Genomic DNA, 24,910 nt, shown 5'->3' on the forward strand with positions numbered 1-24,910 from the left:
GTCCCTCTTTACCCCTGTCTTTGAGGGAAGGTGGAGCCGGAGAACTACGATTCCCATAGGGCAATGCGACCTCGCCGTTGGGCGACATCAGGAAGCAGCTGCTCGCCCAGGGTGTCAGCTGTGCGATCACAACATCCGGGCCTTAGCGCTAAAAGAGGAGCATGAGCTCGTTGTTATGGAAACGGGTTCGGGGACTTCCCAGGCGCAGATTGTATCTACTTTACTCTGATTGATCTCGAGGGCCGGACCTACCTTGCGTTAGCTCTTCCGCTCTAATCTGGGGAGTGACGGGGCTGTTAGCGCTGTAGCGGGTGAGGCACTTTCGGCCGCCTCCCCGCCCGCGCACAGTTGGCTTTATTTAGCGTAGCGGAAACCGCGTTTGCTAAAGAGATTAAAGGAAATGGTAAGACTTTCCTCCTGAAATGATGGAGGAGGACGGGGCTGGGCTGGTGGGAGGGATGGGTGATGGAGGATGGGAGCGTGGGTGTGGGGGTGTGGAGGGAGGGAGTATTTCTGAGGATTGAGACACTTAGGAAAGGGGGGAGTGGGCGGGGACAGGTATAATCAAATTCTCTGGCTGCCTCGGTTATAAAGGAGGGCAGATGGGGGTGGGGAGGGGCAAATTTGCCTCAAAAAACAAAGTTGTGTTGTTGGGCAGAGCCGCTAACCTTTAACCCCCAGCAAGAAGAGCTGCATGAAAACCATGAGCACAGAAAAATAGATTGTGTGGCTTATGCGAACTAAATGGCTGTGGAGTAGAAGGGTACCTGGAAGCTTGGACGGCCCCTATTTAGAGCAAAGGCAAAGAAAACAAGAAGTGAAGGGAGGGGGAAATAAGTTGTTAGCAAAATATGTAACCGTAGCTTAAATTGGCAGGGTAAATTTCAAAATATTTTCACTTTCAAGGTATTTCCAAAAGTTCTAAGTTATAATGTAATTTAAAATATTATTGTTGTAAGGGACAGAAGTTGCTGACGTGATATCCAGACATACTGAAAAGAGCACTGGATCTATTGTCACAAGACCCCTCCCCTTCCAGCTCTAACCTTCTATTATACCACTATTCTTTTCTGATACCACATTAAAAATGTCATGATAAAGTAGAAATTACCAGTAATTAAATTGTAATTTTAGGAACCAAAGCCTCAATGTTAAGGATCAAATATGTTGAGCACTTATGTACTGAGTTAACAGTGTGGGGAAAAAAATAAAAACTGCCAAATAATTCTTTGGTCTAAATTTTATTGAAGCTTCCTGTTTTGAATGAACTGGATTCTCACAAGTCAAAAGCAGATATAGTAAGTATAATTGATCAGACACTTTTACTAAGCATCTACTGTGGGTTAGACCCTGAAAATACAAAGATAAAACGTTTCAATTCAATAGTATTTATTGAGTTCTTAGTACAACACAGTCCTTGCAGCACTCAAACGGTTTACATTTTTATAGGCACATATGCTGCAAAATATATAGTAGAATACATATACTTTTATGCCCAGTGTTGTTCTTCAGGAGTTACAGACTTAAACCTTGTATATCTTGGAAAACAGCATAGCTAGGTATACCTAACCTAATATAATTGCCTGCGCATTATATTCCTTTCCCTCTTCCAGGACAAAGGGGTGACTGACAACCCACATCTAGTAAAGTTTAGGAACTTGGAAATGGAACATTTCTCAACTGGGGGAAATTCCCCTTCCCAAAACCAGGCTGGGAAGTTTAGTGGTAGCAATTATCCAGAAAGATTATAAAGGGAGCTAACTCAGGATGGTCTAGTGAGAAAGCACAAGTCTCAAACCTGAGAGACCTGGACCCTCCAGGCCTGGGTTCAACTGCTAATCAGCTGTGACTTTAGGGAAATGATGTAGCTGTTAAGTGAATCAGTTTCTTTCTGCTGTAAAATGAGGATAATTATGTTACTTCTAGCTTTCAGGGAGATAAAGTAGTGGATATGAAAGTGCTTGGAAGAGGTTAAACATGTTCCATAAGTATAAGCTTTTATTATGTTTAGTGTATAGTGAACCATTTGTGAGGTGGGCCATGCCTCTTGCTATTTTGGGTCATAGTTTTCCCCAGATTAAATACTGGACTATATCCTTCATGCTTGTTGGATTGCACTAAGGATCTACTAAGAGCCTAACTGTTTACTTATTTCAACTATTTTAAATCTTTAGTATTTTTTGGAGTGTAATGTGAATTGGTTCTATTAACTAGACAATTGCTATAACTGAATTGCCTTTTCTTCCATCATAAATGCCACCCCCCAACACTAAGACCTAGCTGCACATGCTTGTTGTGAATTTTCACTGTTTCAGACAGGGGTTCAGAGATTTTTCTAGGGATGTACTTAAGGATGCATGAAAGCAAAATATGTATAATTAATTATCGTGGATCTAGATAGCATTTATGCCTTGGGGAAAGCCCTCTGGAATCAGTGGTTTTTTGTTCACAGACTCCCTCCCTCTTCTGTTGCTTTATTTCACATTCTTTCCATCTTCCAGTACTCCAACCTAGAGTCCTCAAAGAAGATATCTTAACCCTCTCTTGTGATGACCATTCCTTCTTTTAGGATATAAAAAAAACCTCTCTCAGGAGCCCCTAGTGAGTAAAAAAGATTGGATGTACAGGCAATCTACCACTGTAGCTGATTATAAGAATTACAACAAAGAATTACTGAGGACCAGGGATCACATTTCACACAAGTATGGAGGGTCAGAGGAATTTTATGAGTGGCATAGCGTTTACTAGGTTTGTCTTTCTGTCATTGGCAAGTAACTGGTATCTAAATTCAAAGTGCAAGCAAGTCACCCTTCTAGAAAAGAAGGTAAGAGGAAAGAAGGTTATTCTACTCTCTAAGCTATCAAAGAGAATATAGAAAAATGGAGAGCTTAAGACACAGAGGTAAAGAGATTTTAAGAGGCAGAAAGGAATTTTGACCCATGTCAGAACACTGCCAACTATTAGAATGTAATAGGAGAAGGAGAAGAAGGACCATTGAATACCTTTAGTTAAATAATGTATCTCAGGCCCTTTTTTGCTGAGAGTTAGGGGACCTTTGACTCTCTGAAAAGGAAGCAGCTGCTTAAACTCCAAGGAATGATAATATAGATCTGGGGTGCCATTAGGGGAAGAGGTCATGGAGTAAGGATCAGAGTAAAAAGAGACAAGTAGTGTTTAAATAAGTAGTGTTCACTCTCCTTGAGGGGTCTTCAAACAGTGGGTGAACAACAAGTTGTGTATTTATAGTGGAGGTTTCTTTTGTGTATGAGTTTGACTTGTATGGCCACTTGAGGTATCTTGAAACTGTGATTCTATTAATGTGGTAAGGAGTACTGAAACAACTATTTGTCTATCTAACATTAATAGAAAGAATTGCTATGTTCCTGAAGCATGTGTGTGAGAAATAACACAGACTCCCAAAACTTGTTACCCTTCATTGCTATTCTATGGATTCATGTGGGAACAAATTACATGGGCAAAAGGAGCATAGAAAGTATTGCTAGGGATGATGATGTCTTAAATAAGAAACTGAAACCCTTAAGGACACAGATGGTATTTTCATCACAACTGAAAAAAAGGCAGGAGCTAAAGAGAAAAGCAAAAATAGGAAGGAACACCTGTTTAAGAAGATGCTGTCTGAACTTCGGAACTCTGATCAACACAATGACCAATTACAATTCCAGAAGACTCATGATAAACTATGCTACTAAGACCAGGTAGAGAGGTAATGGACTTAGAATACAGAATGAGGCATTTGTATATATGTATGTATGTATGCATACATCCATAAACACAGATACATTTATATTTTTGGACATAGCTAATGTGGGAATTTGTTTTGCTTGATACATAAATTTGTAAGGGATTTATTTTTCAATGAGGGGAGGGAGAAGTAGGAGGGAAAGAATTCAAAACAGAAAATAAAACTGAATTAAAAAAAGAAAAAGATGCTATATGAGATTGGGATATATAAACCTTTACTGCAACTAGAGGCAGCTAAGTGGTGCAGTGGACGGAGCACTGGACCAGGAGTCGGGAAAACCAGAATTCAAATCCAGTCTCACACGCTTACTAGCTGTATGACCTTGGGCAAGTCACTTAACCTCTGTCTGCCTCAGTCTTCTCAACTGTAAAATGGGGATAATAGGACCTACCTCACAGAGTTGTTGTAAGGATCAAATTAAATGTTTTAAAGTGCTTGGCACAGTGCCTGAGACATAGTAGACACTTAGTAAGTGCTTTATAAAAACTTAAAAGATAGAAATGATAGGCTTTTAAGCATGGAATACACCTAATGAGGGCTGGTAAAAAATGAGTTTGCCTAGAATCTTGCAAATCTAATTAAAAAAATTTAAATGGAAAAAGAAGGAAGAAGAAGAAAATGGTCTATTTACCACGGTAGATAACACAGAGAATCTTTTTTTTTTTTAAGAATGCAAGTCTTGTTTTTGTTTTCTATTTATTGAGTATTTTATTTTTTCCCCAGTTACATATAAAAACAATTTTTAACTTTCATTTTTAAAACTTTGAGCTCCAAATTCTCTCCCTTCCTCCTTCCCCACCCCCCCCATTGAGAAGGCAAACAATTTTATATAGGTTATACATGTGTAGTCATGCAAAACACTTCCATAATAGTCATGTTGTGAAAGAAAACATAGGCCAAAAAAAAAACCTCAATAAAAATTTAAAAAAGTACACTCCAATCTGCATTTAGACACCATCAGTTCTTTGTCTGGGAATGGATAGCATTTTTCAGTCCTTCAGAGTTGTCTTGGATTGTTGTATTGCTAAGAAGAGCTAAGTCATTCACAGCTGATCTTCCTACAATATTTCTGTTACTTTGTACACAATACACTTCATTTTGTATCCAGAAAATCTTTATAACATAAGAAGAGCCACAGAAGTAGAGAAACCCAGTAATTTATAGAGGATAGGACCCAAAAAATGAACTCTCAGGCTTTAGATGTCTGTATACAAATGAACAAAGTATGGGTAAAAAGCAAAATGAACTAAATATCCTAACTCAAAAAGACAGATTTACCCTTATTTAACCTGAAAATTGGGGGGATGGAGCAAAGGACGAGGTAGTAATGTAAATTTAGAAACTATATTCATAAGAGGAAATCCAGGAACCTGAGTAGGGAAGCATGATAGAGAGCATTGTGGTAAAGATCAGTAAAGGAAGATGCAAAAGTCATATTATCTTAGATTTATACCACAAAACACCTCGATAGAAGCAAGAAATAGATAAATTTTGGAGATCACAAACCTGGCATGAAGACATTAATATCCATAGTAGTAATGTGGGACTGCAGTTATCCAAATATCTACTCCAGTTCTTTCTGCCAAAAGCAGTGTAATTAATGAATTCTTGATTCATCTTCATAATAATTTCATCTTTTAAAAGGTAAAAGAACCAGCAAAGGGGAACCGATATTCTATACCTGATTTTCACCCCCAAGGAAGAACTGGTTCTTCAAGCAAAAATGACAGTAGCCTTGGGAGGATATAACCTTCCAACTTAGAATTTATGATAAGTTTCAAAAGATTTAGGGAAGGAACAAATATAATCTTATAGATTAAGACTCTGAAGGGTAAACCACCCAAGAAAGGATAGGAAGGTATAAAGAATCTAAAGACAAAAAAATTTCAGATGAAAAAGGAGTTTTCTAAAAATTCATGAAGGACTTCATAAACTTTTTTAAAAAACCATGTACAGAAGAGAGAGGAAGCAAGAACAAACAACAGAATACAAAGCAAAGTACTATTCTGTAAAAAGTGTCAAGAATGTTAAAGCTCACAGTGAACTAAGGCTGACATGCTAAAGATGAGAGAAAAGAGGAGGATCAAAGAAGAGACATGACCATCAGTCAAGAGGAATAGAACAATAATAACAGAAGACAGAAGAAACAACTTAACTCTTAATGTTGTTTCTATTCTTTCTGCCAAAAAGAATGATTTTTAGACTAGAAAGAATAGAAGCAAAGTAGCTAATGGGGAGGTAAAACCCATCACAAGTAAAGAGATAATAAAAGATCATCTAGCTGCCTTTTAGGAATTCATTTCACAAGGCCTAGATGACTAGATTCATTCCACAGTTCTGAAAAAACTGGTGATTGTGAACTGAGCCACTGCCAGTTGTCTTTACAAAATAGAGGAGAACAGGATTGGGGAATGGCAAATGTCCTGGCTTTTTTAAAAAGGAAAGAGAGTGGAATCTGAAAACTATAAACTAATGAGTTTGCTTTGAATTGCTAGCAAAATTTTATAACTTAAAAGGATGATGAGTGAATATCTAAAAAGGAAAAAAAAAATTATCACAAAGAGCCACTGTGGCTTCATTAAGAATAGATTATCCTGTACTAATCTTTTTATTATTTTTTGACAGTTTCTAAACAAGTAGATCAGGGAAATGCTACAATATTATATATAATTTCAGCAAAAATGTTTGACAGTCTCTTGTGCTATGCTTATTGACAAGATATAGAGAAGTATATCCGCTGAAACTTCCTGTTCTATCTTTAACTTTTTCCCCAGACCATCACCATTGATTTGGGCTTGCCTTCTCTCTTCATAGGCAACAATTTCAATAAGGCACTGCCTGCCATCCTTGCATCTTTGACACTTTGTCCTTCAGTAATTCAAACCCTGCAGCATGCCTGCCATTTGCCATGAGTTCCTTCTCCCTTTCTCTACATCTCATAACTCCTTGGTATTATCCCCCATTTTCCCCTCCTTCACTTCAGTCTCTAATTAAGTGGTGGTCCTTCTCAGCAAGGCCAATCCTTCTTTATGTACCATTAATCCCAACCAGTTGCCTGCACAATCACTAACATATTCAGTCATTCTCATTCTCTCTCATTCTCTCTCTCTCTCTCTCTCTCTCTCTCTTTCTCTCTCTCTCTCCCTCTCTCTCTCCCTCTCTGCCCAAGTCTCTTTGGTCTGTAAAACCCCCACTAGACCCTACCATCCCCTCAAGCTATCTTCTTATATCTTTCCTCTTTTTTATAGCCAAATTCTTTGAAAATCACTGCCTCCACTTTTCCTGTCATTCAACTTTTTTCAGCCTTTTCACCACTCAAATGAAACTGTTCTCTCTAAAATTACCAACCTTAAGTATATAACTTAACGACTTTTTCTCAGTCCTCATCCTTCTTTGCTTCTCTTCTGTATTCAACACTATTAACTACCATCTCCCCCTAGATATGCTCTTTTCTCTGAGTTTTCGTTACACTGCTTTCTTGGTTCTCTTTCCACCAGTTTGAACACTCCTTAGTCTCCTTTGCTGATCGTCATCCATATCATGTTCCCCAACCATGAGAGTACACCAGCGGTGTCAAACTCAAATAGAAACCAAGGCCACTAAACCATCCATAAGATTCCCTGTGGACTGCATGTAGACTTAGAAAACCACAAATTAACATCATCTATATTTTATTGAAATTTTATTTATTTTGTTAAATGTTTCCCAATTACATTTTAATCTGGTTCAGGCCCCACCTGGAGTGCCCACAGGTTACATATTTGATATCTTTAGTGTACACCAAACTTTATCCTGGGTACTTTCTTCTCTTCTCTCTATACCTTCTCACTCTGTGACTTCACCAGCTCTGATGGGCTCAATTATCATCTCTATGTAACAGGTGACTCCCAGATTTATGCATACTTCCCTAGTCTCTTCCCTGAGCTCCAGGTCCACATCACCAACTGTCTGTTGGATATTTCATACTGGATGTCCTGTAGACATCAACCTGTCTAAAACAGAACTCAATTCTCTTCTCCCCTAAATCTGCCCCTCTTCTGAACTTCTTTATTTCTCTCTAGGGTACCACCATTCTTCTAGTAAACAAGATCCACTTGTTCAGGCATTCAGTCATGTCTGACTCTACATGACCAATGGACAAAGTCCATAGTTTTCCTGGCAAAGATACTAGAGTGGTTTGCCATTTCCTTCTCCAGTGTGTCCCCATTTTATAGATGAGGAACTGAGGCAAATAGGGGTTAAGTTACTTGCCCAGGATCACACAGCTAGTAAGTGTCTGAGATCGGATTTGAACACAGATCTTCCTGACTCCAGGCCCAGTCCTCTATCCACTGTACCATCAAGCCTTGAGTCCTTACTGTCACTCATTCATATATTCAGTGTTGCCAAATATTGCCATTTCTACCTTTATAACCTCACTTCTATGTTTCCTTTTGTCCACTTACATGACTGCAACCTTAGTCCAGGTCCTTACCCTGTCTTGCCTGGAATACTGCCATAGCCTCTTAATTGATCTCCCTCAGGTCTCTCTCTTTACCACAGTCCATGCTCCACACACCAACCAAAGTGATTGTCCTTGAGCCCAAATCTCACCATGTAACTCCTCTACTTAAAACTCTACCTCTTATTGCCTCTAGAATCAAATATAACTCTGCTTGGCATTTAAAGCCTTCCTGGCCTTATTACACATAACTCCCTTTCATGCATACTACAGTTTACCCCAGGTGACCTCGTCATTGTTCCTCATACACAGCACTCAAATAGCCTCTCTGTGCCTTTGCACTGGAATGCATCCCCATGCCTGAAATGCATTCCCTCCTCATCCACTTCTTTGAAACTCTAGTTTCCTTCATGGCTCAGCTCAAGCTCCACCTCCTACATGAAGTGTTTCTTTATCCCCTCATGCTACTGCATTCTCTAGGGAATCACCATGTGTATAATTTGCATAATCCTTTATGTCGCCTCCCCCAGCTGGATTGTAAATTCCTCAGCATCATTCTGCTCAAAGGGAAAGACTTTCACTTTTATCTCTGTATTCCCAACAAATTCACTTTATTTCTCCTCAAGCTCCTGATACTATTCTCCTACATCTCCCTACCAGATAACCTGACAACCCACTTTACTGAAAAAAATTGAAGCCATCCATATTGAACTCTCGTCTTCCCTGCTCAACATTTCAAAAATCTCTTTATCCATTCTCCTATCCTATCCTTTTTTGCACCAGTCTCAGAGTGTGAGGTAGTCTTTTTCCTTGCTGAGGCTAACCTTATTATCATTCATTATTCTGTTTTCTCATCTTCAGTTTTTCCTTGCCATCTCTTTCCCCCCTCTCCTACAAATATGCCAAGGTCTTCTGATCCTTAAAAAAAAAATCTCCATTTGACCCTGCTGCAATCTCCTCAAGCTTTCATTTTCTCCTTTCCACTGCTAATTTTTTGTTGTTGTTTGATCATTTCAGCTGTGTCCAACTCTTCATGATTTCTTTTTTTTTTTTTTTGGCAAAGATACTGGAGTGGTTTGCCATTTCCTTCTCCAGCTCATTTTGCAGATGAGGAAACTGAGGCAAATAGGGTTGAATGACTTGCCTTAGGTCACACAGCTAGTAAATGTCTGAGGCCAGATTTGAACTCAGGAAGATGAGTCTTCCTGAATCCATGCCCAGCACTCTAAACTCCTAGAAAAATTCACCTATGCTTCCTATCTCTACTTCCTCATCATCCACTTCATTTTTTTCCCCATGTAATCTAGCATTATACCCACCACAATGAAACTGCTCCCTCAAACATCACCATGGTCTAATTAACTTTCTCACTTTCTCACTCTCCCTCACACTGTACAACTTAGAAAATTATGTATCACTACTTTACCATCCCTAGTTCTTCCTGTAACTTCATGGCTTTGCTCTCTTCTGGCTCTTCTTTCAGGATTGGACCTTTTCAACTCTCCTTTGCTAAATCATTATTTTTCTTCTGTACCTCAAGTACAAGTGTCTACCATGCAATCTATTTTAGACCACCCTTTTCTATTTTTTTTTTACTCTTGCTGATCTTATCTGCTTCTGTAGGTTCAATTACTATCTTCTACACAGGTTTTCTTACAAATCTATATATCTAGCCCTAATTGAACTTCTGAATTCCAGTCTGTATTGTCAGTTGCCTGCTACATACATGTATACGTATCCCATCCACAGTTAAAATTTGCCGTGTTTAAATTCATTGTCCCAGCTGAACCCACTCTTCCTTCAAAATTCTCTATGTTCAAAGAAGGCACTACCAATTTCCCAGTCACACAAATTCATAACCTCAAAATTATTCTTGACTTTTCTCTCTCTTTATGGATTCAGTCAAAAAAGATATGAATAGGCAGTTTTCAATGGAAAGAAATTAAAGCTATTAATAGCCATATGAAAAATGCTCCAAATCACTAATAATTAGAGAAATCAAAGTAATGGGCAGCTAGGTGGCACAATGGATAGCATGGTAGGCCTGGAGTCAAGAAGACTCACCATCTTCCTGAGTTCAAATCTGGCCTCAAACACTTACTAGCTGTGTGACCCTGGGCAAGTCACTAAACTCTGTTTGCCTCAGTTTCTTCATCTGTAAAAAGAGCTGGAGAAGGAAATGGCAAACCATTCCAGTATTTTTGCAAAAAAAGAAAAAAAAAACACCTCCAAGTGGAGTCACAAAGATTCAAACATGACTGAAATAATAACAAAAATTAAAGTAACACTGAGGTTCTATCTCAAACCCATCAGATTGGTAAAGTTGACCACAAAAAGGAAAATGACAAATATTGGAGTAATTATGGAAAAACAAGTACCTTAATGAACTGTGGTTGGTGCAGCCATTCTAGAAAGCATAGAAAGCAATTTGGAACTATGACCCAAAAGTCATCAAACTCTACATGCATACCCTTTAACCCAGTGATACCACTACTGGACCTATAACCCCCAAGGGATCAAAGAAACAGAAAATGTACCCATACATACTATGAAAATATTCATAGAAGGTCTTTTTGTAGTAGCAAAGAACTGAAAACTAAGGGGATATTATCAGTTGGAAAATGACTGAGCAAATTATGATTATATGAATGTAATAGAATACTATTGTGCTCTAAGAAATGATGAAAGGAACAATTTCAACGAAACCTGGGTAGTTTTATATGAGCTGATGCAGAGTAAAGTGAACAGAACAAGGAAAATAACTTGTATAATAACAACAGTGCTGTAAACGCAAATAACTTTGAAAGCCTTGAGAATTCTTATCTAGCAATGACCACTGTAAGTCTGGAGGACCAGTGATGAAATATTCTTCCTGACAAAGGAGATGGACTCAGAGAGCAGGATGAAACACACACACACACGGCCAATACAAGAAGTCATTTTGCTTGATTATGCATATTTGTCACAAGGGTTTACTTTTTTATTTTTCCACAAGGGTTTACTTTTTTATCTTTCCAGTGGGGAGTAGGAGAGAAAGAAAATAGATTTTTGTTAATTGACAAAAATAAAATTTAATTAAAAAATTGTATTTAGTCGTCAAATCTTGTCAATTTTACCTCCACAATATCTCTAGAATCCATCCCTTCTCTCCACTCACATGCCTATCACCCTAGTTCTGAACTTTATCAGCTCTCACCTGGGCTACTACCCTCATAACTGCCTCATAATTGTTCCTCCTGCCCTTAATCTCTCCCATTTTAGTTAATCCCCCTCCATATAGGTGTCAAATTTCCTAATGCACAGGGCTGAATAGGTTGCTTACTCTCTTGCTCTAAAACCTTCAGTGGCTCCCTTCTAGGTTCTAGGCCCTCTACAATCTGACTTCAAGCTATTTTTCTGTCTCTGTTTCATATTACTCTCCATTCATGTATATCCCCTATGTTTTAGCCAAACAAGTTTACTAGCTGTTTTCTGAATATAACATATCTTCCACTTATGTTCATATATACAAACTGTGTTCCAAGCCTAAAAATGCACTTTCCTCATCTTCACCTTTCAGAATCCATTTCTTCCTTTAAAGTTTAGCTTAGATGTTCCTTGTGTTGTATAGCTGTCCCTAATCTTCCCTCCCTGCACTTGTAGTGCTCTCTCTTCACCCCCTTAAATTTTCCAAGAACAACTTGTCTCCCCATTCCTTCCCTATCCTGTCTTATCTTTATGTCTTCATGTTACATTACATAAGTAGGATGTAAGCTCTTTGGGAGCAGAAACTATTGTATTTTTGTATCCCCAGAACTTCTCAAAATGCCTTACACATGGTGGGCACTTAATATTTACTGCGTTGACTTTGTCAAGTAGAGTAGGCCTATATACCAAACTTTCTGGGAATAATATGATGTATTTATCTTTTAGGAAAAGAAAATTACTTCAACTAAGAAGAAATTGCCACCAAAGAAACAACCAAAGCCTATAGACCTTCCTCCCTGTGTAAATCCAGGCAATCCTGTATTTTCCTGTATGTTGGATCCACCTTCGCTCCATACATCTACTACATTGTCAAAACCTCAGATGATCATGTATAAATCAACTTCAGAGGGCTATGGTGAAATAGCACCTATATCACCATTTCTTCCCTGCAACTTTTTTCCAAGGAATGACACATTTACAAATCACCTTAGGCTGACTGGAATGTTTCAGAATCATTATCTGAACACTGTTCTTGACAGAGGCAGAGTCATTGACTTTCCAAATTTTCAACACACTCTTTGAAAACACTATGTGTATTTATGGGGAAATTTTCATTTTGGAAAAATGTGCATTTAAAATTAGGGCTAAAAGTCATTCATGTAACAAAAATATTTGGACCAGGTTGAAAATAGTTTAAATGAATAAACCAGGTGGTTAAGGTAATTGTCTTCTTACCTGAATGACAGATCTTTGATTTTACTATTTCTCACCTCACCCTTGTGGAAAATTATAAATAGCAGTTACCTCTCAAAGATAAATCTATTCAGAATAGGTGAAGTAAATAAAGATAATAAAATAAATGAAATTGGATATAACCTTATCTAAGCTATTTCTTTATACTTTGGATTTAAGTTCTTCAAAAGAACTTCATAATGTTTTTATTTCATTTGTATGCAAAACACCCCTGTTATAAGTTGCTCAAGGAAAATAATGAAATAAATCCTGCCCTACAGGAAAATAGAAGGGGAAGGGGTAGGGAGAGATAGCAGGGAAAGCAGACTAGGGGAAGGGGTATTCAGAATGCATGCCATCTTGGGGTGGGGCAAGGGGCAAGATGGGGTGAAAATTTGGAACTCAAAATCTTGTGGAAGTAAATGTTGAAAACTAAAAATAAAAAAAAAATAAATTTTAAAAAAATTAAAAATTTAAAAAAAATAATGAAGTAGAAGAATTTGATCCCATTCATTTTCAGATTTTTTCATTTTTACTTAAAAAAAAGACAAAATAGCAAATTAAACAAAAACTATAAGATATTCAGTGTGTCAGTACCTATGTTTCTAAAAATACTTATGTTATTCTGTGTTTCCTACCTAAAGATTAATTTCACATTAACATGTAACAATTCTATGGAATTCTCAGTAACTATTAACTGGTAGACCATCTCCCTCGTTAACGTATAGATGAAAAAAATGTTATTAGAGTTAGGATAATAGGCTTTTGAATGACCATAGGAGGAATTCAGAGTAGGAGAGGAGGTACTCAGAACAGATGAACTCCTTTCAGGCAAAGTTTTGAAAGTTAAGCATTTTCATGGCAAACTCATAAGTCAAGAATAGAATAGTTACAGAAAGAAAAATAAGAATAAAATGGTTGACAGACTAGTTACATATAACTCACTAAACCAAATAGTATACATAAAGTATCTGGCTGAAGTGTGTAACCTATCATTATACACAGTCACTGCACCATATACCAAAGCAACCTCAGATTGTCACTGGCTTCCATTCTTAAAGATCTCACACAGTAACTATAAATTGGTAAGTCTCATTTCTAAAGTAGATAGTTGGTAGAAGCTATACTAATGCCACTACCTAATATATAATAATGTTTTCAAAATATTTCCATTTTATCCTCATAACTCTATGAGGTAAGTAAAGGAAATGCTGTCATTTGGCAAATAAAGGAACTAAGGTATAAGGAGGTTATCCAAGACAATGTAGAAAGTGGTGGAGCTGAGATTTGAACCTAGGGCTCTAAAAGGTCCAGAGAAGAGCAACTAAAATGCCCAAAAGAAGATCTTCATTGTAAAGACAGAGTAAAAATAGGGTTCTTTGCCAGTAGAGATGATTTCTTCTATAGTGCTAATATAGAAGAAACAAGTTCATATTCACCTTAACTGTTGAATACTTAGAACAAGGATTTAACCCTTGAAGCTTTAGAGCTAGTTTTTAGACAAATAAAAATGCTTTACTGGAGAGTAAAGTAGCAAATATACTGTCTTGTGTAATTAAGTATTGTATTATTCCAAGAAGTAAATTTATGGATTTCTTTACCTCAAATGATGGAAACTGCTGTGAGGTGTTTAGATAAATTAATGATGCATTTCCAGCATTTTGACACTGATAGTATGGTAGGCAACTAACTCCTCCCACAAAGTACCACAAGGGACAGATTGGGGCAGATCATGTCACACTTCCAAGCTTCCTTAGCCTCTGTACCACTGTCATAATATTGTATAGAATGCCTGACTCATCTGACCTGAAACATGGCATTTCCCTTAACTGTATTCCAAGACACAGCTAGGTGCCACAGTGGATAGAGCACCAGGCCTAGGGTCAGGAAAATCTGGGTTCACATATCACTTCACACACACCTAGTAGTTGTATGACCCAGGGGCAAATCACCTAACCAATGTTTGCCTCAGTTTCCTCAACTGTAAAATGGAGTTAATGATACTTATTTTGCAGGGTGATTGTGAGGCTCAAATGAAATTATGTTTGTAAGGGGCAGCTAGGTGGCACAGTGGATAGAGCTCTGGCTTTGGAGTCAGGAGGACCTAAGCTCAAATCTGACCTCAGACATTTAACACTTACTAGCTGTGTGACCCTGGGCAAGTCACTTAACCCCAATTGCCTAAGCAAAAAAACAAAAGAAATTATGTTTATAAAGCACCTGCATATAGTAGCTGCTTAATGTTTCCTTATTTTGGTTGTTACTTTTTGAGAGACAGAGTAGGAAGGTGATCGATCACCTGAGGGCTGGGAACAAAGAGATAAACTTTGGGAAGAGGGAGCAGGAGCTCTGTGGAACATCTTGATGAAATAGATCAGAACTCTCCCTCTTCCCTTTGGTCTCACCCCCATAAACTGTCTTCCTAGTCTTAAGTCCAGAAGCAAAAGATAGTAGGACCACCTTATCCAAATTCAAAGTGATGGGGGTTGCTTCCACCCAATATCTCCATATTGTGGTAGTAAGTCACCAATCTTGAACAGCTACCATTCTTTCTTTTCTCTTAGCACTGGTTCCCCCCATGCTAGTACCAGTCTCTGTGTTCCCTTAATCTTTCTAAAAGAAAACTTATATCTTAAGCACTGAAAAGCACAAACAACATTTCAGGGAAAGGCTTAACTGCTAACTCTTGCTTTTGCCCAAATTAGTCTTGGCTAGCAGATTCAGATGTATCCAGCTTTCCTATATTTCATAGGATAAGAGAGTTTCAAATTCTCTTATGGATGCATTTCTACTCCAAACACAGGAGCTTTATGTAGAATTAAAGGTATTCATTCCTCCATCAATGAATGTCACTACTGGTTTTTTCCACTTTTCCTTTATTTTTCTATAGCTTACCCACAGCTCCTAGAAGAATGGCTTTTCCACTATTAGACACAAAACAAAAACCTATATTTAAGAAATGTTATTTTAGCAAAACAAAGAGTATGTAATCAATATATTGGTAAAAAATCAGGATTAAGTGGTACAGCTAGGTGGTGCAGTGGATAGAGCACCAGCCCTGGATTCAAGAGGACCTGAGTTCAAATTCGGCCTCAGACACATTAACACTTACTAGCTGTGTGACCCTGGGCAAGTCACTTAACCCCATTGCTTAGCCAAAAAAAAAGTCAGGATTAAGAAAGAATTTATTGATCTTGCTGAAATCAGTATTACCTCAATCAGAAGCAAGGTTTACATGAAGTATGGTTTAATTATTTAATATACCCAAATAAGTTCCAGAAGAAAAGTGCATTAAGAGAAGCATGTTTTTTAAAAGGAGAATGTTTTCTCAAAGTCTTTGGAAAGTTTCAGTGAGGATACTAATGATAGATTAATACAAGGGTTAGATATTACTGTTAGAATGCTAATATCAGCTACTATACTTGGGTATTTAACTTGACTGCATTTACATGTCTAGAGTGTTGGACAGAGGGGTTTTCCCAGGATAAACATTTCTTAACTCTGGGTAGTATCAAAAGATATATGATACTCTTTGTCATTTTTGTCACCTTCAAGACCCCAGTCAGAGACAGGCTTCTGGCAAAACAGGTGTTAAACCTGACTGTCTTCTCTAGGAATATTTCCCTCCCACAGCAGTTGCTTCCTTCCAGCCGTATTCCCAATAAATACAATCTTAACTAGCAATTGCCAATGGTTACTATCGTCTATAAAAACAAAGTGAACATTTAAAACAAAGGTAAACATATTCTCTTCTCCTTCCCTCCCTCCCCACTTTCCTAAAAAAAAAAAAAAATAGGCCTTAGAGTCCTGCTGTAGAACTCAATGGGAAGAGAGTTGTAGGGTTACCACTTTAGTGTCAGTACATGGCAGGGAGGTGGGAGAGGCAATCTACAACACAGATTCTCTCCTGAGTCACCTTTATGCTAAGTTTGGCCTAGGCAGCCTCCTTCCCAGAGTGCTGACACCTTTGTGGAAGTTGTGCCCCCCCCGTGTAACTTCCTAAAGTTTTCCTTTCTCTACCTTTAAGCTTCTGCTCCTCCCTTAGGGAGTTGGCTTCCTCTTTGAACTTGTCTCTTCCTTTGAATCTGTCTTCAAACTCACTTTTAAAAGTCACTCTGAGGCATAGTTTATTATTCCTAATCCTAAAGCATTGTTCCCTTTTTGATTCAGTCTGGTGACTAATTTGTACCTCACAAAGAGATGGAGAGTTGCCATTTTACAGTTAGTTTAGCTTCATTACCATACTTTTTCTGTGATGTGGTGAATGCTTTCAGGACCACTCCCTTACAAGAGTATATTCTGACTTAGGTGAGTAAAGAGTTAAAATATTTGCATTTATTTAAAAGCAGTACTCTCATTTTGGAAAACTGAACAACCTATATGTTTATTAGGTTGAGAGGCAGCATGACATAGTATATAGTTGGACTGGTCTTGGAATTAGGAAAACTGGGTTCAGATCCTGCTTGTAACACCTACTGGCTAAATGACCATTGGCAGACACAACCTCACAGTGCCTCATGCAACTTTCTAATATAAGTTACAGATGAATTGTCAACGTACATGGGTGGAAGAAGTTTCTATACTAGGACTTCTGTGGACAAATGAAATAACAGGATGTAGACCAGAAAAAAAATTGTTAGCTTTAGGATGTCAATTTGGAATTTTGAAATTAGTGACGTTCAATTGGTGTTTTAAAAAAAATTCACAAGACTGCTACAAAAGGATTCTCTACCCTTTGAATTAGACATTTTAAAAGTTAGCAATATTAGTTAGGGGATAGATGTTTTTCATACTGTCAATGAAATGGACTTTTCATCACTATTTAATTATCAACTACTTCAAACCAGGTGCACACAATTCTCTTCCAGGATACTAAACATTTAAATCTATTTTCTCACAATATAAGCATTCAATAAATGTAACTGTTTACTTGATGAGTTAACACCAAGTGGTATTTGTAATAGAGTGAATAACACAGGTCTAATTCTAAAAGACACACATAACAGGGAGGTTGAAGTTATAAAGGCTTCATGGAAATTAAAGCAACTTCTTACCAAAAAGGAATCATCAAGTACTCATGGATTACAATTATGGAATGTTTCATTAGCTGGGGATGTATTACAAGGCTCCTGGAGCACACACTGTATTGTTATCAGTTCCTCAAGGCAATCGGTAAATTCTTTCAACTAGAGTTTTACTGTCTATATTTAGGATTCTGGGCAGTTCCCCTGTATTATGGTATTCAGGGTTTTTATTTTTTCATATTCTTCTGAGAGATTTATGATCATAAGCTGTTTCTGTGTATTCTGTCTTCAAGGTCAATCATTTTTTCTTGTATGTAATTTATATGTTGTTTTAACACTGTTGACTTCTGCTTCTATTTTGCAAGATTTTTCTCCACTTCAATGTTTTTGTGTTCCAAAGCTGTTGCTAATCTTCTCCTTTATTTCTTTAGTGGTAATCTTCACCATGGGTTCAATTTTTTCTAACCTATCAAGGGATTTTTAAAAACTCTACATGGAACACTCAAAATTCTGACCAATACTTTTAATTTTTCTTTTACGATTTCTTTTCTTTTCTTTGTAACCATTGTGGAGTTTGTTGTTCTATGCTTTCTTGGAAATCTATAATATTCTATAATTCATCAAACATTGGTTCACTTTCCTTTGTTTTATAATACTTGTTGAGAGCTTTGATTCTCTTTGAGAATTTAATACTCATCCTTTTGGTTTTAGAATCCTATCTGTTGTTTTATCTGATTGTGCTCTTTTATTGAGGCTTTTTTTCATGACACAATTGGTCTTTCAACCTTTTAAAAAATTCCCATCACTTTTTTCCTAGCTCCATCCCCTTTGCTGGTAGGCACAGCTGGGCTGCAAGGCTCCCTCAGCCTAAGTTAGAAACTATCATTTTCCAATCTGAATCCCTGCAATTAGTACCCTTGGGGAGACAAGACTGGCTTCAACCTGGATACAGCTGCATGTGCTGGTACCCTGTCTCATTGCTTCCTTAGGTTGCCTCCTTTCCTTGTCATGGCTGGGAGTCTGCCACTTTTTATGGAATTAGGGTGTTCCAGGCATTCTTTTCAATCTTGGGTGTTGCTCACCTAGGATTGGGTCCCAGGCAAAAGGCAGCTTGTTTTTAGCCCCTCCCTTCCTCCTCTGATTCAACTACAGGTGGTTAGGCAAGGACAGTGTCCAACACTACTATTTCAGGAGGGGAGGGTGGGGCACGATTCTCAGTAGAATCTTTACAGCAAGGGAGAATCCCAAGATGAGCCCTGTAAATTAATTTATCCTCCTGCATGGGCTGCTTTAAAAATTAGATTTCTCCAGTGTTAATTCATAAGGATTTAATTCTTTCTTTGTCCTCTGGATCTGAAATGTAATTGTAATGACTTTGTAATGATTCTTATGTGGAACATAATTTCCTTTTTTTGAGGGTTTCAGAGTTAAAGGGGTTTGGAGAAAGTGACCAATTCACTATCTTGCTGGCCAAATGACCTAGACTCCATCCTATGATTCCCCTTCAATAAGTGTCAGGTGATTAAATGATGATTGTTAATTTTTTAATACAAAAAACCAATTGTGACAGCAGTCATACTAAAAAGGGAAGTTTTGATATTTAAAGATTTGTACATCACATAAAGTGTACAGATTACATCATGATGAAATTCGATAGACAACACAATATTCTAACATCTCACATATGATGTGAAATCTTCTTATCACTTCAATTCTGTATTGAACACTCCAGGAAAATTTCAGTGTTTCTATTTTTACCTTTTTGAATGAAATGAAGTGTGATTAGTTTTCTTGCTACCCTATCTGTAGCTTGAGCCATAGGCAAGTTTATTTAACCAGTTGCTTCTCTGGGTTAAGCCAACTTAATTTGCCACAGTGATGCTAAGAGAGTATTAGAAAAAACCTAGGGGATATTCTGTGTATTAGGATAAATTAAAATATATGCATTACATGCAAAAATAACTAATCTGACTCAATAACTCAGTTGCTTTATTGGTAAAACACAATTTAAACCAAAACATTACAAACTATTTATTTTTAAAAATAGATCTCTGGTCAAAATTAAACCAACACCCTAATATTAAACACCAAACACATGTTTAGTTACTTGGGTAAGCTTTAACAAGGAAAATAAGATAAACTTATAAATACTTTAAAAGTAAAGAATTAAAATGTATCATTTCTTACTTTGATTTATTTACTCAAAACTTGTCCAACTTGGATAGCTTGTTTCCTACAACTTTATAATATTTTGGTTTCTACAAAAATTGTAGAAACAATAAACATGAAGTCGTTTGGCAGTATGAACTAGAATACAGAAAAAGGATATGAACACCTTCACCTCCTTATTATCAACACAAGACACAATATCTAGCTGCTTGTAGTGTTCATTATTATTCTAGTTCAGTTCCTTGGATTATATTCCGAATCTTCTCAGCATCTTTTCGTACAGTTTTGTTGGATGGGTCAATCTTAAGTGCTGCTTCATAATCCTGTAAACCTATATTCATACAGCAAGAGGCAACAAAATGTCTATTTTATAGAATATAGAAAACTGTCATATACATATGTATACATACATGTACATATATATCCATATACACTCACAGACATATATATAAAATACTTAATGTTCTCCAAAACTGTGTCTGACTAAAATGCAAAAATATAGCTCTCGCCAGACACTAGTTCTTAGCAGTTTCCTGCCTCTCTCATCTATTTATTATTGCAATCTCCAGAGAGTCTTGTATTTCATAATTATATGAGGCCTTCATTCAGGTTAGGTAAGGAGATTATCTACTTGTGAGTTTAAAATAACTTTAAGTTTGAAACTGATGAAGCTATGATGCATCATTAAAATTTAAAACTTTCAAAAGGAATTTTTGTGGTGCTTTTAAGTGTGCCCTTACCCACTGCCCAACAATCCATCTACACTTGTTACTGCCCTATTTTGTTCTCTTCAACAACTGTTTCTTCTCTCCAAATGCTTTCCTTTCTCTTTAAACTGTCAACCATGCACATCTCTCTAAATGAAAAGATATAGCTTAAGAGCTTTAGAAGAGAAATACCTAAAAACCCGTAGTCCACTCCTTACCATTTTTGTGTATCATCACCCATTTTCTCTTCCTTTCTTTCTGCTCTCAGAAGAAGTCTCCTTAATGACTGGCTAAGGTCAAACCCTTAATTTTACCTTCTTCAGGTCTCTGATCTAGGATTCCTTTTCTCTTTCATTCGTCTTTGATCACTCTCACTCAACTGGCTTCCTTATGCTAAAAACATGTTCACTTTTCCTAAATGCTAAAATAGACATCCCATCCTGGGACTCATCTCTTCCAGCTGATCACAATCCTTTTCTTCTCTTCTACCTCACGGTTAAACTTAGTGCCTTGCACAGAGTAGATTAATCACTTGCTGATTTGAATCGAAACTTCCTTAAAATGTTGTCTTCATCCTGATACAAACAATTTGGAGAGCATTATGGGACTATACATAAAAATCATTGGCTGGATTATATCTTTTGACTCAACGATTCTATTCCTAAAAATTTATACTAAGATATCAAAAAGAGACCTATCTGTACAAAAATATTAAATGTTGCTTTATTTATAATATCAAACTTGAAATAGCCTATACATTAGTAGTGTTTGAATATCTGAAATTCTGAATAAATTATGGTATATTAACATAATGAAATATGGCTCCATGAAAATAGCAAATATAAATAAAAGAAAATACAGAGACCTATGTAAAGTTATTTAAAGTGAGTTCAAAAGAATCAGAACTGTATACTCATTGACTAGAAATATACATATTTTTTTCTTTAAAAATCACCAAATAACCAAATAATAACAAAAAAAAAAACCCAAAAGTAACCAAACTTCAGCTAAACTTGAAAGGTAACATAGAGTAAACATTTACCATTGAAGGGTGATTCCATGTAAATGTTACACGGTTAGCAAAATAATCTAAGAAATAGTAAGGGGTGGGGGAAGGAAGGGCATTACATACAGCTAGCACTTAAGAAATGATAATTGAATCAAATCAGTTCACTGAAGGAAATATCTTTTTTTTTTAAATTTCTGTCCCTTTAAATTATTTATGGAATAAATACATTTGTAATGAATGTAACTAGGTTTTGATATTTGCCTTTTTCTCCACTTACCAGATCCACACAGTTTTCACAACTACATAATCCTTTGGGGTAAGACAGGTTAAGAAGCCACACAATACAGGCAAACTTACAAAAGTATAAAGAAAGCTGAGTCTGAGGGAAGTTTGGTAAAAATCTAGACAGGGAGTTAGAAAATCTGGATTATGCTTCCCAACTCTTCTTCCAAATGACTTTAGGAAGGTCATTTAATCTCTCTGGATCACACTTTCCAGAACTAAATGGCCTTATGATCACTCCTACTTTCTCCCTCTTTAAAACTTTTAATTCCAAAGACATTTATGGAACAGTTTAAAAAGAAACACATTGAAAATTCAGACATAGTCATAGTTTTGATGGTGGTAAAAACTAGCCAGATAACTAGCTGCACTATCAAGTCTCCTTCATACCATGATGGTCTCTTCTTTTTTTTTTTTTTTTTAGGCAATTGGGGTTAAGTGACTTGCCCAGGGTCACATAGCTAGTAAGTGTCAAGTGCTTGGTCTGAGGCCGGATTTGAACTCAGGGCCTCCTAACTTCAGGGCTGGTGCTCAATCCACTGCCCCACCTAGCTGCCCTGATCACGGTCTCTTCTAAAGAGCTGCCTACACTTCTGTATCTTTAAACTGATAAGTCTTGGATGCAACAAGCTTCAGAGCTGCATGGAAGGGGTAACTAGTACTCTTAGCCTTCCTCTTCACCCTCTCCTTCAAAAGAATACATACCAACCTCCTTGTATATCTATAGGACAGCTATACTCACATGCCTCAGAGAATCATCTGTTTTCCATCCTGCCCCCTATGTACCAGATAACAAAGACATTATTGGCAAAGATCAAATCAAATTTGTTGTTCAGGAGAGTCCAGACCTCAGCAATGTCTATAGTGTTTTTTAACTTTAACAGTGCCTGATAAACCTTGGTCAAGTCACCACAAGGAAGCATAGTGGAAAACTGGTAATTAATGTCAACCTTGAAATCAGTTGGGCACCAATTCACAAACTGGATGCTATACTATGTCCCGATGAAGGTTATAGCAGCATTAACATCTTCACAAACAACATCATCATAGTACAAAAGGCAGGAAGCCATGTATTTGTTCATTGTGGCAAGAGTCACACCTCACCATCTGGTTTGGTGGCTCAAAGCACTCATGATCTCTGCCACAGAAAGCTGCTTGTAGTTGTCCTTAGCAAGAATGATGGACTTATGTGGCAAAGTAGATGTAGAGAAAGGGCACTGGGTTGGCTTGGAATTCTGTCAGATCAACACTGAGGGCACCAATGAATGCAACAATAATAGAAAACACAATTTGGCTAAACAAGGTGATTCGTATTCACCTAGGTTGAATATTCAATATCCAAGTTTCTGCAACAGATATCACCATGGATGGTTTCACTTTCATTAACGTTCAATCACTGTTCCAAAGTGGTGTGAGTTTTGGTCAGAATGAAGTTTTAGGAATCAATTACAGTTGTGGAAACCTAAGGGACTAGATAAATTAAGAACTCCAGGTTTGACTATTTGCCATAATGAATTGACTAACATTCTATCAACAGAGAAATAAAACCAGTACCAGTCCTACCAGCAAAGTTGTGGAAAACCAATAATCTTTGAAGATCTGTACTGGTCAGCCAGCTTCCAAATCCTGGCTAGAACCAGATCAATGATTTCCTTGTCAATAATGTAATGCCCACCAGCATAGTTTTTAGCAGCATCTTACAATTCCTTGCTCATGATTAGCTTCTTAAGATAAAAAAAAAAAAGCAAAAGCTAGTGATAAGTTCCAGAAATGAAAGTTGGTTTAGATTAACAAACACTTCTGTGGGGAACAGATTCATCAAAACCTGCTTCAATGAAGAAACTGAGTCATCTTCTCATCCAATGTTCCAGTAGAGTTTCCAATAATCACTGTCCATTGTACTCATATATAGTGGCCAGTGGGTTAAGCAGTGATGGCATGAACAGGTACACCTTGGTTCTGGTTGCAGACCCTAACAAGCTAAGAGTCAAGGTGAGTAACATATTGCTTGCTTCTACTTCTAACTTTCTTAGGATTTTCAAAAGTTTGGTCCAAAAATGTTTTTTCTCAATGGCTACTTTCTGCCTTTAGAATACTAAAGATGATACTAAAAAATAAGGTAGGTAGATCTAATTTATTAACAGTGAATTAGAAGGCTTTGGTTTGAACAATTCCCTTAAGAAGACAAACTAAATTCAGAGGAAGTTAGAAACAAAGGTTAAAATCAAGGTTAGCATTGATGGGTGAGCTAAGATACTATTCTCTATAACTACCACTGCTTAACATAGTGTATTGGAGGCGTTTCAAATTAAAATAGAGAATTCTCAGTCAAATGGAGCTGATTAGAGACCAGGTGGGAGACAGAGCATTTGCCCCTCCCCAACTTGATTCAAGATATAGCTGGAAACCATTCACATGTTTCATAGCTGAGAAAAAAGAAAAAAAGCAGAGAAGCCAATAGCTCACTTCTGTGAATCAGATGAGATAACAGCTCTTCTAGTTCATCAATCAATTAGAGGACTCCTCATCTCCCATTGCAAAGCTTCTCAGGAATGAATTGTGGAAGTCCCACCCCCAAATTCCCACATGGTTGATGCAACCAGAAATGGCAGCACAGCATGCTCCAGAGAGACAGGGCCCCCAATACAATGGTACCATCTTCCTTCCATCTGACTTGGAATTTCCAAATTTGGAATTATGAATGGGTTAGACAACAAAGGTATAATTTCCAGAAGACAACAGTTGAAATGCACATTACCTGGAAGTGAATTCTCTAGCCTAGTTTTTCCCAACCATAGATAGTAAGCAAATTTTTACTAGTCAAAGAAACTTTTAATAACAGAGGGTCTCACTTCTTTAAAAAAAAAAAAAAAAAAAAAAAGCAAAACAATTCCTGTAGGATGATACTCAGCTTTTCAGGGGATGTCATTTTTAGTTGCAAGCTTGTATCTTTTGCCCTCTGTATCTTGTATTCCAAGATTTTTCACTTCTGGTAGAACCTGCCAGCTCCTGAGATCTTGATTGCGCTTCCTTGGTAGTAAACTTCTTTCTGGATGCCTGTGTTATTTTTTCTTTGATCTAGGAGCTCTGGATTTT

At 37.2% G+C, this 24,910-nt stretch overlaps 2 protein-coding genes across 4 annotated transcripts in view; one reads left to right on the top strand and one right to left on the bottom strand.

Annotated features, from left to right (window-relative positions):
• The first annotated feature begins 105 nt into the window (after window positions 1–105).
• CUNH15orf65 (chromosome unknown C15orf65 homolog) lies at window positions 106–12,945 on the top strand. Of its 2 annotated transcripts, XM_027840890.1 has the most exons (3): window positions 106–403; window positions 1,251–1,298; window positions 12,117–12,945. In XM_027840890.1, the coding sequence occupies exons 1-3, from the start codon at window positions 401–403 to the stop codon at window positions 12,471–12,473; spliced, it is 408 nt and encodes a 135-aa protein (XP_027696691.1). In that variant the 5' UTR covers window positions 106–400; the 3' UTR covers window positions 12,474–12,945. The 2 variants fall into 2 exon arrangements, with proteins under 2 accessions (XP_027696691.1, XP_027696692.1); XM_027840891.1 differs by lacking the exon at window positions 1,251–1,298.
• A 6,914-nt stretch (window positions 12,946–19,859) lies between these two features.
• DNAAF4 (dynein axonemal assembly factor 4) overlaps window positions 19,860–24,910 on the bottom strand; it is a 96,793-nt gene continuing 91,742 nt past the window's right edge. Inside the window, exon 9 of one of the 2 annotated variants that reach the window (XM_027840879.1) lies at window positions 19,860–20,147. In XM_027840879.1, coding sequence (XP_027696680.1) covers window positions 20,041–20,147 — 107 coding nt within the window. In that variant the 3' untranslated portion in view covers window positions 19,860–20,040. The remainder of the gene's footprint in view (window positions 20,148–24,910) is intronic. The other variant, XM_027840880.1, reaches the window with a different exon arrangement.

Source organism: Vombatus ursinus, unplaced genomic scaffold (assembly GCF_900497805.2).
Source record: "Vombatus ursinus unplaced genomic scaffold, bare-nosed wombat genome assembly UNPS02014848.1, whole genome shotgun sequence".
NCBI lineage: Eukaryota > Metazoa > Chordata > Mammalia > Diprotodontia > Vombatidae > Vombatus > Vombatus ursinus.